Source organism: Gossypium raimondii, chromosome 6, assembly GCF_025698545.1.
Source record: "Gossypium raimondii isolate GPD5lz chromosome 6, ASM2569854v1, whole genome shotgun sequence".
NCBI classification, from domain to species: Eukaryota; Viridiplantae; Streptophyta; class Magnoliopsida; order Malvales; family Malvaceae; genus Gossypium; species Gossypium raimondii.
In genome coordinates this window covers 50,885,924-50,900,697 of record NC_068570.1, presented here as the reverse complement: position 1 = coordinate 50,900,697, position 14,774 = coordinate 50,885,924, and the positions used below count along the sequence as shown (strand labels likewise).

The following is a 14,774-nucleotide window of genomic DNA, read 5'->3' as shown; positions in this document are numbered from 1 at the left end:
TACACCAACTCGTTCTTTAAGAGAAGTAGTAATGTCATATCCCCTTGCTGATTGTGGTGCATTCTAACAATTATCTTGGATCAGCTTCGAGATTTTTTTTCTTCAAAAGTTAAAAGAGTGTTTACCCTGATCCTCATATCCTCAAATGGAAGCTTTTTTTTTTCATGTTTGAACCAAAACTTGGCATAATTCAAATCACCCCCATTAAAATTGTTGACCAAGACATTATAGAAATCAACATAATTTCTTGAACGGAGCTTAAACACCAATGACAAAACTTTACAAGTTATACTTTCAAGTTACACTAATAGGATGCTTTGCCAAACCCTGCATTCGTAAATTGTTTCTGTTTCTGTTGCTGTTGTTACAAGATGGTGCAGGCCATTTACAGGTAACAGATAAGCTCCTTTGGCTCAACATCTGGTTTGCATCCTATGCAATCATTCTTTTCTTCCCATCTACAGCTCTATAAGCTCACACACTGAAGGAACTCATCGATTGTCCTAGTGTTGCACTAGGAATTCAACCTAATGCTTTCTAGTCATCGACCCTGGTCTCTTTCTCATGTGTTGTGCTCCATATGCAAAGGTAGAACCTACTGTTGTGACAGCCACTAACCAACTGTCGATATGTCATGAAGTATATCAGCTTTTGTGACATCATATATTTAAGTATGATCTAATTAGCTAAGGGGCAGTTTGTTTACCTTAAGTATGTGATGCATGATTGAGTTTCTAGTGTTCCAAACTCAGGTTGAAGGAGAGCTGAAGCAACTAAAATCAGCTGGAAAACTGTGTTAACCTGCAAAATTTTGAAATCTTTTCAGATATGGAAGCATTAATGGTCTTCACATGCTGCAGCATTTGGGGTTTTCTGCATTCCGTAAATGGCTTTCACCCGTGTCTTGCCACTTGTTCTCACTGTCTTTTACAGTGTTAAAATACTAAAGAATTGCAGAATCCATTGCTAACTCCAATCCATATTCCCCTCAATTGGGAAATGAAAATATGATACTTACTTTGCTTATAAAGAGAGGCTCAACCTTCTGTGGACTAGTCCCATCAAGATTAAAGAAATCTAGCCAACTTTTCCACTGAATAAAAAAAAAAAAAGATCCAAGATTTAGATCAATGATTCCCAAAGTTTGCCAAGCCATTAAAGAATTGGAACAAAAACATGTGCTACTAAAGTTCAAGTTAAGCCCTTCACCTGCCAACCCAAGCTACCGGCTCTTTGGTACACAGCAGCACTAACAAGGGCAACATCTCGAAAGACAACAAGCCCGACAAGTCCAGCTTTACATCACAGAAAACTAATAAGATCGGCATCACCAAACATTTGCAAATAATAGAGTACCTCATGTGTGTAAAATTTAAATATCAAATAACATACACAGATAATTACTGCTCTAAACATCCACAATTCCCTGTATTAAAGGTAGGTGAAGCAGAAATAAAGATGAAGGATTCTGTGGCAATTACTAGCAAAAACTGCTGCTGATATAATCTATAACAAGGACAAACCTTAAACATTTAGTCCGGTTATGATAATTTCAGCATTAGACTGAGTAAAAATCATGTATTTCCAAGATGGAAAGCTTGTTTATGAATTGTATGTGTAAGCTAGGCATATTGATTAAAACATGTTAAGCCCTCAGTGTCTCCACTAATACCAATAACCAGAGAATCGAAGAAGATCTAAACGAATACAGATTAAACTTACTGTGCAAAAGATGGTTATGTACCATTGACAAAGCAACACATCCAATAAGAACCTATACCAAGAAGATGAAAAGTAAACTACTTGTCAAATGAAGCTCATAAGCGAAGTCACAAAAGCATACAAAGAAGTAAAGTGGCATTAATCATTTACCTTATCAGCAAGAGGATCAAGATAAGAACCCACAACAGAATTAATCCTCATCTTTCTAGCTATATAACCATCCAACTAGAAAAAATCAATAGAAATGATAAAAAAAACTTAAATTCTCATGATTTATACAAAAAAAAATTAATTGGTTTCAATTAACATATGAAAAATGTCAAGAGAATCCTTACCCAATCAGTTGCACCAGAGATAGCCAATCCCACAAATGCAAGACCATACATTTCATTTACAATCATCCTACAATTAACCCATTGAATTAATAACTGCAACAATCAATCAACAAAAAAAAAATTGAATTAATAACTTACCATCCAAGCAAAGGACCAGAAACCAATCGACTCATTGAAATGAAATTAGGCAAATTCACGAAACTCTCAAGCACAGCTTCCCTCTCCTTATTACTTTGCTTCTGGGTTTCCACCCGATCCAAGCCTGTCGGGTTCGATAGGACAGACCCAAATGGTAGCTTGACTGGGAATTTAGCTCCGCCGCCTCTGATCAAGTCAAGATTCAACGCTTGGACTTTTCTTAAAACGGTGACGTTGCCCCAGAAGGGAGTGGCGGATTGGGAGAGCTTCCAGGGAGGAGAAGCGAGGAAGAGAGGACCATTGAAAGGAGCGATCCATTTAGAAAGAGACGGAGAAAAGGGGGAGACTCGGGTGTGAAAGAGAGGGGAGGATAGAGGTGGAATTACATAAGTGGTTGTTGTGGCAGTTGAATTCGTAGATGCTGCGGTCAAAAAAGTTCGAGCTTTCTTAGGGTTTTTGGTGATTAGGGTTTGCAGAGATCTGTAAATCCCCATTGATAAAGCATCGCTTCTTTTGAATTCTAGGACAAGACTGAGAAAGGGGTGCGTCTTTGGAAAATTATGAATGCGTTTTTTCCTTCATAGGTTTTGCAAGGGTTTAACAAATATTTTTTGATAAATTTAAGTTTGTTTCATATTACATTTTAGTTATCAAATTTTTAAAAATTATTATATGGTGATTAACATTATCGTCATTACGTTACTATCATAAACTAAAAAAATTAGTTTTTTTTTATTTTTTATCTTTTGAGTGATTTAAATATTTTATGTTCTTTCAACTTTATTTTTAATTTCTTTTTTTCCTCATCAAAAGTCTTATATTACTGTTCATATTCTAAATCTCAAAATATTTTAATGGAGTCCTCAAAATATTAACATTATACTAATAAAATTCTTCTATCAATCTAACAATCAATTTAAGTGTTAAATATCCATTCAGATTTGATGTAAGGCATATATAAGTAAAGATGACAAAACTTGAATTGTTGAATGGGATTTAAATTACCCTACTTCGAGTGGAGTGATTTCTTTTCTTTTCTTTTTTGAATAGTGGAGATGGGGTGGGGATAAGTTGTTTTTTATAAGATGGGTTTAGAGCGATTTTCATAATTGCTTGTCTTGCCCGATATATGAAATTACATTTTTATCTTTATGTATTTGTTAAAAGGTAAAAAAAATATAAAATTACATCATAAAATAAACCCTAAATTCTTCTAATTTCTTATATAACTATTAAAAAGATAATATTATTTTATTTATATAATGTAATGTAATAAAATTGTGTATTCTGTATTTCCTCAGGATGGATGTATCTAATAACCATAAAGGTAGTAGTGTAACACCCCTTACCTGATATCGTTTCCGGAGTTGAGCACGAGGCATTACTTAGCTTATCTTACTAATTCGGAGCATAAAAACTTGTTTTGAAAATTAATTTCACTATTTACAGCAAATCTGTCCAATCGCGCAACAGTTACTAAATTGATTATAACTCGAGCTACGAGACTCGAAATTTAATTCCGTAAATTTTCCATGAAACTAGACTCATATATCTTCCTACCATACAATTTTTAGAATTTTTGGTTTAGTCAATTAGTACAGTTTATTTGTTAAAGTCTCCCCTGTTTCACCACTTAACTGTCCTGACCTCTTGCCACTAAAAATGAGTTTTCTCACTGTAGGATTATCATATGAAGTTTTCACTTGTTTCTACAGAAAATAGACTCAATAAGGAATCTTTTCTAAACTCAGAATAGGGGACTCTAAAAACAGATCTGACCCTGTCTCACTAAAATTCACATATCTCAAAATATAAAACTTCTTTTGTTAAACCGTTAATTTTCCATGAAAATAGACTCAATAAGCTTTCAATATATATATCATTCACCTTCTAACTCATTATATACTATCCTAGTTTATTTTTCAAAGTCACATCACTGTGCTGCCTGAATTCTGTTTCTTTGCAAAATTTTACCCCTTTCATGATTTCCATGCATAATTTATCACTTAGACTCTTATAACAACAAACACCTTTATACTTAACCATTTTAATAACCATTCATCATCAAATACTTACACACCATTCTTTAGCAAAATCGTAATTACAAACATGCAAAATAACTAAATCCCTATACATGCCATAACTCAAACGTGTTTCATCATAAAATATCGAGCAGTTGTGGTTGATAGCGTGGACAATCTCCGACTTCTTTAGGATCCTTGAAGTAGCTTTGCAATAAGAGAAAGAGAAATAAAAGAAGTAAGCATAAAACTTAGTAAGTTTACTAGCAAATAAATAACAACATTAAACACAAATAATTAAACTCAAGTGTCTATATCTCTAGTTTACTCTTTAGTTAATCTCATTCTAGTTCTCTTGCTTGTTTACTTAGTATACTTGTGTGTATAACTTATTCTTCTCTTGCTGCATCGTTGAATATCAATTGTTAATTTAATAAATTCTTAACTCTTATCTCATCTAAGCTTGCCATTTTTGCTTTTAACTGAACTTTCATGTATATGATTCGTTTACTAGCCCGTTGAGCCACATTGGAATAATAAGGATACTTGGGTCTCTTCTGATCATTACATGCCAAAGCCATGTCCCAGACATGGTCTTACATGGGATGTTCTCATATCGGTGCCCATACCATGTCCCAGACATGGTCTTACAGGGGACCTCTCGTCTCGGTGCCAACGCCATGTCCCAAACATGGTCTTACATGGGACCTTTCGTCTCGGTGCCAATGCCATGTCCCAGACATGGTCTTACATGGGACCTCTCATCTCGGTGCCAATGCCATGTCCCAGACATGGTCTTACATGAGACCTATCGTGATCTCAAGGATGCCAATGCCATGCCCCAGACATGGTCTTACATGGGATCTCTTTACCCAAATGTCATGACATTTGTATCCAAACTTTCCCTATGTATCAACGAGACTTTTTAATATTAATTCTTTATCATTTTATACTTGAATCAACATCAAATAAATTCATGAAATAAATTCATAGTTGCTGGAAAATAGTAGCATTAATAATAATTATTGAAATATTGCATTTATTTACCGTAAACTTACCTCGGTACCAATTATAGCCCAATTCACCAACTTAGTCTTCAACTTTATTCTTCCTTTTGTCTAGCCTCGAGTTTCATTCTTCTTGATCTAAAATAGAAAATTTAACTTATTTAATACTCACATTCATCAAAACAGCCATCGACTCTAACTTTGTCAAAATTACGATTTTGCCTCTAAACTTTTACATAATTATATTTTTGCCCCAAGGCTCGGAAATTAAACTTCATCTCTTATTCTTATGTTTTATAACATGCTGAAAATTTTTCTCTTCTATGACAACATCAAATTCCCACTCTAACATGTATTTATGAACATTAGGTATTTTACCAATTATGGGGTTTTACTTGTTTTCGCTTAAAATCGACTAGAAAAAGTTGTTTAACATAATTTCTAGCTTCAAATTCTATCATAAAACATCAAAATAAACATTTTTCACCTATGAGTATTTTTCCAAATATAAACCCTAGGTTAAATTATTGCTAGAATAAGCTAAATTAAGCTGTTAGGATCTCAAAAACGTAAAGAACATTAAAAACGAGACTTAGAATCACTTACTATGAAGATTGGAACCTTGAAAAACCCTAAATATGGCTTCCCCTTTGCTGATTTCGTTCACTATGAAGAAGATGATATTTTTGGCCATCCTTTTCCCTTTTTAATTCTTTTTATTACTAGATTACCAAATTGCCCCTAACTTAAAAATTTCCTATTTCACTTATCTCATGTCCATTTTTGTCTACCAACTTAACCAATGGTATAATTACCATATAAGGGCCTCCAATTTAAAGTTTCATAACAATTGGACACCTCTAACATGTAGAACTCAACTTTTGCACTTTTTACAAGCCTTTTGACTAAATTGAGTGCCCAAACGTCGAAATTTTCGAACGAAATTTTCACTAAATCATTTTGTCAAATCGTAGACCATAAAAATATAAGAAAAATAAAATTTTCCTCATCGAATTTGTGGTCCTGAAACCACTGTTTCGATAACCTTGAATTTAGGCCATTATAAGTAGTGGTTTTCTTTTGGTAAGAAAAAGAAGAGTAGCACATTATAGAACAATAATTACATCAATATCATCTTGCAAATTATTCAGAACGAAAGTATCAATTTGTTGGGGAGGAGAAGCAAACTCATTGAGACCCAATTGATAGTCAAAATCATACCAACTAAGGCATTAGTCAGTCCATTAGATTCCCTATAAATATGCTCGATGCGAACCACCCATGCTCGAGCGTAAAGCTCTTTTATTCTACATATCAGTGCCTTGTTCAATATGCCTTTATAGTCACCATTGATTGCTTGAACTGCAGTTAAACAATCACATTTCAAGACAACCAATTTCCACCCTTTAGATCAAATTAGTTTAAGTCCATCATAGATTGCCCAAAGTTCTACTTGTTCAACATTACATTTCCCAATATTGCGGCTGTAGCCAAATATCCATCTACCATGGTTGTCTCTAGCGATCCTAACTGATAAGGCAAGTCTGGTATGAGGTTTGCTTGCACCGTCTGTGTTCATTTTGACGCAACCAACTATTAGTGGCTGCCAGGTGCTTGGTGTGATTCGGTTTTTAACCTTGACCGTTGGTTCTCTATTAGCTTTCACATTCACAACCCAACTCCAATCCAATCCCATAAGCAAACCAGAATTATGAGGTACATTTTCCAAAATAAAAGAATTCATTTGTTTCCATACAACCCAACATAGTATACTAAATAGGGTGTTCCAATTAACATCTTTGAGTTGTAAATTCAGTTCATTAGAAAGATTGACACGTGTAGACCATTATAGGACCAAGTAAGTTCCCATTTATTGTCCAAAATATCATAAGAATCACGAGATAAGAAAGTATAGGTTGTTTTAATAGTTAATTCTCTATTTGTAAACCATTTAGATACTAATGAATCTGATCCAGCGAGTGCACTAGGAGGTGGAACACCAACTATTTTATCAAATAAAGATTCATCCAAATGGTTTCTATTATACCCTAAATTTTATTCACCATCATTTGCAACCAAATCTTTGAGGAGGAGATTATCGTATCGAGCCATATTATTCAGGTCATGTAGTATCAAATGACCTACCTTAGGGATCCAATCATCAACCCAAAATCTGACTGAATTCTCATATCCTATGGACCAATAAAAGTTATCTCGTAAGAGTAGACAAACTTTTGGCGATGGACTTTCATACAAAAGAGCTTTTGTTTCACGTAATTACCATTGGACATACATTGTAAATTTTGTATTTAACTCTCATCACTTGAACCTATAAAGCATCCTTGTTAGTAATGAAATTAATCCCCAACTTTAAGAGGAAAGACTTATTTTTTTGCCTTAAACGTCGAAGACCCAGTCCTCTATTATCCTAAGGTTGGCAGCAGTCATCCTATCACACTAATGTTGGTTTAGATCTTAAGGAAGAACTTTCCCAAATAAAACCCCTTACAGTCTTTTCAATCTCCATACATATACTACTGGGAACCAAAATTGTTTACATAAAGTAATTAGGGATTGTCATAAGAACATATTGTACAAAAATAACATGACCCGCCATTAAAAGAAGTTTAGCACCCCAACTATCAAGTCTTCTACGGGCCTTATCAAGAACAAACTTAAAGGTACTAGTAGTGACACGACTGTGAAAGAGTGGCATGCGAAGATAAACACCAAGGTCAGGAACTTCATTAAATCCCAAAAACATGAAGATTTGGGAGGCAATATTAGCTAGAGTATTCTTTGAAAAGAAAATATTGGGTTTTTTGGCATTAATTTTGTGACCCGAGAAAGCCCAAAAGTTTCCAATCTATCTTTAACAACTTTTTCTTTTTCTATATCAGCTTCAATAAATAGAAACAAATCATCCGCAAAAAATAAATGCAAAACTTTAGGGCATCTTTTTGATAAAAAAAGATTGTTTTCCAAACCCTCTCTCCAACCAACTTATAAATATATTGTCCCAATCTTTCCATACATAGAAAAAATAAATATGGAGATTAATGACACCCTTTCCTGATACCTCTCGAGGGTTGGAACTCATCCGATAAAGCACCATTCCACAAAATTTGCATAGAACCTAAAGAAATGCTGTAACATCCCATTTTTCAGTGGTTTCGGGATCACAATTTCGGCTAGTAAGTTAGTGTTTTATTGGTTAATTAATATTTATAGGAAATCTATAATGTCGTATTAAAGTTTGATTAAGAAATTTTAGCATTTAGTTATGAAATTAAGTAAAAAGGACTAAAGCGTAAATATTGTAAAAGTTAGTGGTTATTAGTTAAAAGTATTAAATGGTTAAAGTAATTTGAATTTATGGCCTTAAATGGTAACTATACCATGAAGATAGTTAATGGACGGTTGTGGGCTTGAAATGGTTAAAATGGATGTTAAATAATAGTGGTAAATAAGTAAATAAATAATAAAACATTAACAAATGAAGAAAAGAAAGAAATTATCATATTCTTTGTTAGCTTGCCGAAAATTAAAGAAGGAAAAAACCATGTTTTTTTCTTGAATATTTAGTCACTTGAAGGGCTTGCATGTAAGTGATTTTCATATCCGTTTTTGGTAAATTTTATGTTTCTGAGATCATTGCAACTTGGTCCAACTAACCCGGGCGTAAATTCGTGAAATTGTTAAATGTTTTGACATGTGCCATTGTTGAGTTTATGAGATTTTTGAAGTTTTGTGATGGTTTTGCAAGCTTGGTAGTTAAATGATATTATTTTGTGAAATAGTTTTAAATACTTTTGATGATTAAGGACTTAATTGTTAAATTAATAAAAGTTCTCAGATTTATGGTGAAATTGAGAATTTTATGGGCTGTTATAGAGTTATAAAAAATTCAGTTAGTTAGGATTTTCGCTTAAGCATGTTAATTGATTAAATTTTGAAGTATGGATTAAATTGAATAAAGTTAAATTATTGAGGGTAAATGTGTAAAATTATAATTGTAGAATGAATTTTTTGAGTTTAAGTATTGTATGGTATTTGAATTAATTAATTAAATTAAGTTATTTTGTTTAGATTAAGAAATGAGTGGACCGGTCGTTAATCGTGAAAAAGAGAAGGTCGTTGAGTAATTGTCTTTGATCATTGTAAGGGATGCGAACCTAGTCGCATCATGTCACGACACAACTCGACGCCATCGAGATTGGCCTAAACAAGAGGGGCCTAAGTGCAAGACGAAGCTTAATTTTAGTTTGTTCATTTGTGTGTAGGCCTTAATTAAGCAAGCTCGGGTTGGAAACCATTGCTGGAATAATCGAACGATCAAAAATGTTTGATTCAAATGTTCCATGCAATTTGCTACAAGTTCATTCAGCTCATTCATAGCTCGACCCAGTCCAATGGAGCTCAATTCAAGTTGATTTTTAGCTCATTGAGCTTGAATCCATTTCATTTTTATCTTATGTGATTTAAGTTGCTGGAATAAAATTTAGCTATTTAATTAAGTTAGTTAATTTAGTTAAGTTCAACTCAAATAATTAAATTACATTTTAATGTGACAAAATTCTAGACATCTTAATTAAGTTTAAATGTGTCTTAGTTAATATTGTGTCTAGGACAAAATTATTTCATGTTGCTATTTAATATGTCCAGTCGAATTTAATTAATTAAATTTGTCCTAGCTGTTACTGATTAAATGTGTCTCAAGCTGATTTAATTTGTTGAATTTAATGTGCAGGTATTATTATGACTTTGACCGAATTTATTTGGTGTCTATAGGCAATTAATTCAGCTGAATCAACTAGCTTAATAGCAGAGAAAAGCATTAAAGAAAGCATGCATGAGACGACATTAAAGGAGCTATTGATTTCTCCTTTTCATGCAAGGGACGACATTAAAAGAACTACTGATTCCTCTTTTCTCTATGCCTTTTCGTGGAGATTAAAGGCCATGGATGTTAACATTAATTCAATTCAGCTAAAAAGTGTTTACCCACTTTGAGGGCTGCTCATTTCTTGCCGTTCACACCTAAGGCTCTACAACTTCAGCTGTTCACACTAAAAGGGGCTGTTCGTGCCCCACAACTCCAATTAAAAGGCTTCTGCATATTTTGGCTTCCCAAAGAGAATCTAGCTTGCTCACACCATGACCGATCCTCTCCCTTGAAGAATTCATTTGATGCTCATTTAAAAGCTAAATTAGGAATGCTACCAGCTTAACCTTTGGTGTTACCTAGATCTTGAATTTGTTAAAAGCCTTGTTAATTATTTTTGGAGTTAAGTCAGCTCATTAATAGCTTAATTAAACTGAAACAAGGTGTCCATTCGGCTGAAGTTAGCTAAGCCTATAAATACTTTGTATTCCGCTGGTTGTGGGGACTTTTGATCATTTTGATAAATATCATATTACTTTGTGAGTGTTTAAACTCTCATTGTTCTCTTTAGACTGAATTGACTTATCAAGACAACTCTTGTGGTGTCAATCTTGTGAACTCTTGTGGTGTTAATCTCGTCTTTCTTTCGAACTTATCACTTTCATAAGTGTGGCGTTCACCTATACCTCTGGTTCCTATCTTTCATAGATAGTAGGTCAAGGTTCGTTATCTTCTCCAAACCAATTCCACCTAAGTGCTATTTAAGATTTGGGTCAACCTTTTTTATATCGTTGGTTCAATCTTGACCTTAGCCGAATTCCATCCATCTATCACCAAGCTATTCGTTACCCTTTATTTTGAGACCTTTGTGAGCCTATTTTCATCTTTCGTTTCAACCTTCATTGAACTATCCAAGTCTTACTTAATTTTACAATCGGGCAATCTAAACGACTCAAATCAACACCGAGGCGAGTTCGTACAGTAAGTTATCGCAAGTCAGTAAACTCTTATGATTATTTTGTTTATAATTCATTATTAAGTATTGTTATTGATATAATTACATATTTTGAAGCTGTTGAAATAAAATTGGTTTATATGAAATATTCTGAGTTCTTAAAATGATATCGGTGGATCGAGTAAAAGTTTCATACATGAGATTTCTGATAGAATTTCTATTTTGGACCGAGCTCCTGCATATGTTACAGACTCGGATATACATGCGAATCAGATTTAGCTTGGACTGGTAATCTGTTGTCGGTTTACATGTTTACCTAGCCCTAACCAAGCTAGTTTATCTGTGTTGTCATTGGTTTAGCCCGGACAGGTAAGCTAATATATTTAATTTGTATTTGATTAGCTCTTACGAGTATTATCTGTTTCTAGACTCATGTATTTGAATACTTTCACAAAGATCCATTGGAAGAACAAAGATTAATTGATAAGAAACTGTTTAAATTAAATAAGTGAGTTACGAATTCTGATTATCCATACATTTTAATTTTACTAACATGAAAATTGTTGGATTGTGTTGTATAAGGTTGAAGTTTATTTTCTATGTGCAAAATAGCATTTAAATGAGTTTGGTAAGTTAATATGTTAAATTGTGGAAACTTACTAAGTAATTCATATACTTACTTTATTGTTATTTTCTGTAGATTTTAAACTTTTAGAGCGTGTTGATCGGATCATTGAGCTCACACATATCATCAGCTATCGTCGGTAGATTTTGAAGTCTTGGTTGGTGGTTATATGTGGCATGTATATTGGATGCTTAATTGTGAATGTTTGGACACGTTTTGTATTAGGTTGTAAATGCTTGTATATATAAAGTAGATATATGTTTTATAAGTTAGTTCTTTTGGTAGTGTATTATAGGTCATGTTGAATTAATACTTAGGTTGATATATGGTATGAAGTTGTGATGATAATGTATATAGTTCTTGATGTTTAAATAGATGGAATGTATGAATTTTTTAAGGTTGAATGCAAATTTATTTGATGATTGAATTGTAGTGTCAATGAGAGCACATAGGTTGTGTGTTTTTGACATTTTTAGTCTTGTTTGAAGGTGTTTTTGATAGTACATAAGGGTTGGTTTTAGACTTGGCTTGGTACCTAAGTAAAGTGTGAAATTTGCCTTGTTTTAGAAGTAATTTTAGGTTTATACGTATTGGGACACGGACTGTCACACGGCCATGTACCACACGCGGTGTGCTACACGCGGTCTCCTCACACGGCCATGTGTCATTTAAATTTTAAGTGCAGGATTGTTCACACGGTCTTAGAGGGTTACACGGCCTGGCGACATAGCTGTGTGACTATACTTTAAATATACACACGATCTGCGACACGGTCGTGTGACCCTATTTTGAATACCATATGGGTAGACACACGGGTTGGGATATGGTCGTGTTTCCTATAATTCGAATTGTACATGGTTGGCTACACGACCATGTTTTCGAGCCACATGGCCTGACCACACGGCCTTGTGGTCCCTATTTCCAAAATTTTCTATTTTGTTTCAAATTTGTCCCTAATTATTCCCAAACTATTTTTAAGGCCCCGTAGACTTAGTTTAAGGCTCGTAAGTACATTTATGCTATAAATAAAATGTGTATTTGAATATTTATATTTAATTTGAATAACTATTTATGTTTAAAGTTAAATGATTTTAATTGTACTGTAATACTCCGTAACACTAATCCGGTGACGGAGACAGGTTAAGGGTGTTACAAATACATTCCATAATAATTTGGGATATCTGAGAAGGAATACTGCATCTGAGAGGGTATCTTCTATGAACTCCCATTGTAGTCTATCATAAGCTCTCTCTAAATCAACTTTGATAACCATCCAACACTTCTTCCCTTTCTTGATTTGCATAGAATGAATAATTTCTTGAGCTATAAGGATATAATCCATTATATTTCGTCTAGCTATAAAATTGACTTGATTAGCCGCAATCAACTTCAGAAAAATAGGTTTAAATGGATTGACAATTAGTTTCATCACTAACTTATAGAGAACATTACAAAGGTTGATTGGATGAAACTGATTGATAGTTTTCGGACTTTGGCTTTTTAGGATGAAAACCAAAAGCGTCTTGCTAATACTGCGATCTATGAGTCAACCTAAAAAGATACGTCTCACTCATTTGCAAACGAATGCTCAACCACATGCCATTGGTTTTGGAAAAAAATAGCATATAAGCCATCTAGTCCCAGAGCTTTCAATGGTCTCATATCAAAAAGAACTTTTAGGATTTCCCTGTTAGAAACTTCCATAACAAGATAATCAAGAATAGAAGAATTCAATTTAGAAAATTTACTTGTTAAAGGAAAAGTATCTTGTAGCCACGTATCAGAAGAATATAGATCTTTGAAAAAAGTAAGAGGCACATCTTGTAAGCGATACTCATCATAGCACCAAGACCCATCATCAATTTTCAGAGTCAAAATATGATTCATCTTATGTCTCAACAAAGCTTTACTGTGAAAGTATTTTCTGTTCCTATCTTCTCGGGATAACAAATCCACTCGAGATTTTTGCCTCCAAAAAAGCTCCTCATCATCTAAAATGAGCTCAAATTTAGCCCGGAGGTCTGGTTCAAGATCAAAAAGAGAATTTGACCATTTTTTTATCAAGAGCATTTTGGACGCCTTTAGGTCTTAAGGAGATTATATGCTTCATTGTATGAATACTACCATAAATCTCCTTATTCCATCTCTTCAAGTTCGAAGTAAGTGAATTAATGGAGTCTGTAATAGAAAGAGTGGATCTCATTTCCTATTGATAAATGTAACACCCCAAAAATTTTGATGTTAGACTGTTGGATTCCGTAGTAATTGAGCCTCTGTATCAGTGGTTCTGTGCTCTGTTTACGTGATTGGGGTTAGGAGTTCAAGTCGCATATTTAAGAATTCTGTTATTTTAATTTAAGATAACATTTATCCTTGAATGACATATTTAAGTTTAATTCAGTGTAAACCTATGTCAAGAATGAGCCTGTTGGTTCACTGGTTAAGCCTCTGTATTCTGTTTGGTCTTGTGTTCGAGTCTTGGAGTATGCATAGGGAACATTTTTGCTAAATGCTAGGAATTTGAGTGGAAGTTAATTAATAATTAACTGTAATTAGTTCTTCTTCTTCTTATTCTTTTCCTTCCCTCTTCTTTCTTTTCTTTAATTTCTTTTCTTTTTTGGTCTTTTTTCTTTTCTTTTTTATTTTGATCACTATCATAAGGAATACGAGACTAGTTGAAGTTACGCTATTAGTTTTCTCAGTTGAAAGGTTATTAAGTAAGTTTCATTGTCAATTCATTTATTTTCGGGGGTTTTTTCTTTTTGTTCTTCGTAGCATACTCTGAATTGGTTATTTTGAGTGTATTGTGTAAATCACTGACAGTCAATCATTTGGTTTCCCTATTAGGTGAGGATATTGAAAGCAACAAACCTCATCACATCAATTCGAGTAATCATTGTTGACCTTCGGTAAGTATTGATTTCGTTAAAAGGTCATGTCGAAACTTTCTACATAGGTATTTTGAGTATAACAATGCATTGTTGTTGATAAAGTTGGTTGATTGAGTTATTGGATGGTCGTTTTAGGCTTTAGAACTCTTCTACGTTGTTACTACTTCGAAATCGTTTCAGGTGCTTATCGAAAAC

The 14,774-nt window shown here is 33.6% G+C and overlaps 1 protein-coding gene across 1 annotated transcript; it reads right to left on the bottom strand.

The window, feature by feature from the left end:
* Positions 1–186: 186 nt before the first annotated feature.
* On the bottom strand, positions 187–2,805 carry LOC105773963 (cardiolipin synthase (CMP-forming), mitochondrial). Its single transcript, XM_012596213.2, has 8 exons — positions 2,196–2,805; positions 2,058–2,124; positions 1,873–1,947; positions 1,723–1,774; positions 1,210–1,295; positions 1,019–1,093; positions 707–801; positions 187–621 (listed from the first exon to the last, which is right to left on the bottom strand). The coding sequence occupies exons 1-8, from the start codon at positions 2,687–2,689 to the stop codon at positions 528–530; spliced, it is 1,038 nt and encodes a 345-aa protein (XP_012451667.1). The 5' UTR covers positions 2,690–2,805; the 3' UTR covers positions 187–527.
* Positions 2,806–14,774: the final 11,969 nt, after the last annotated feature.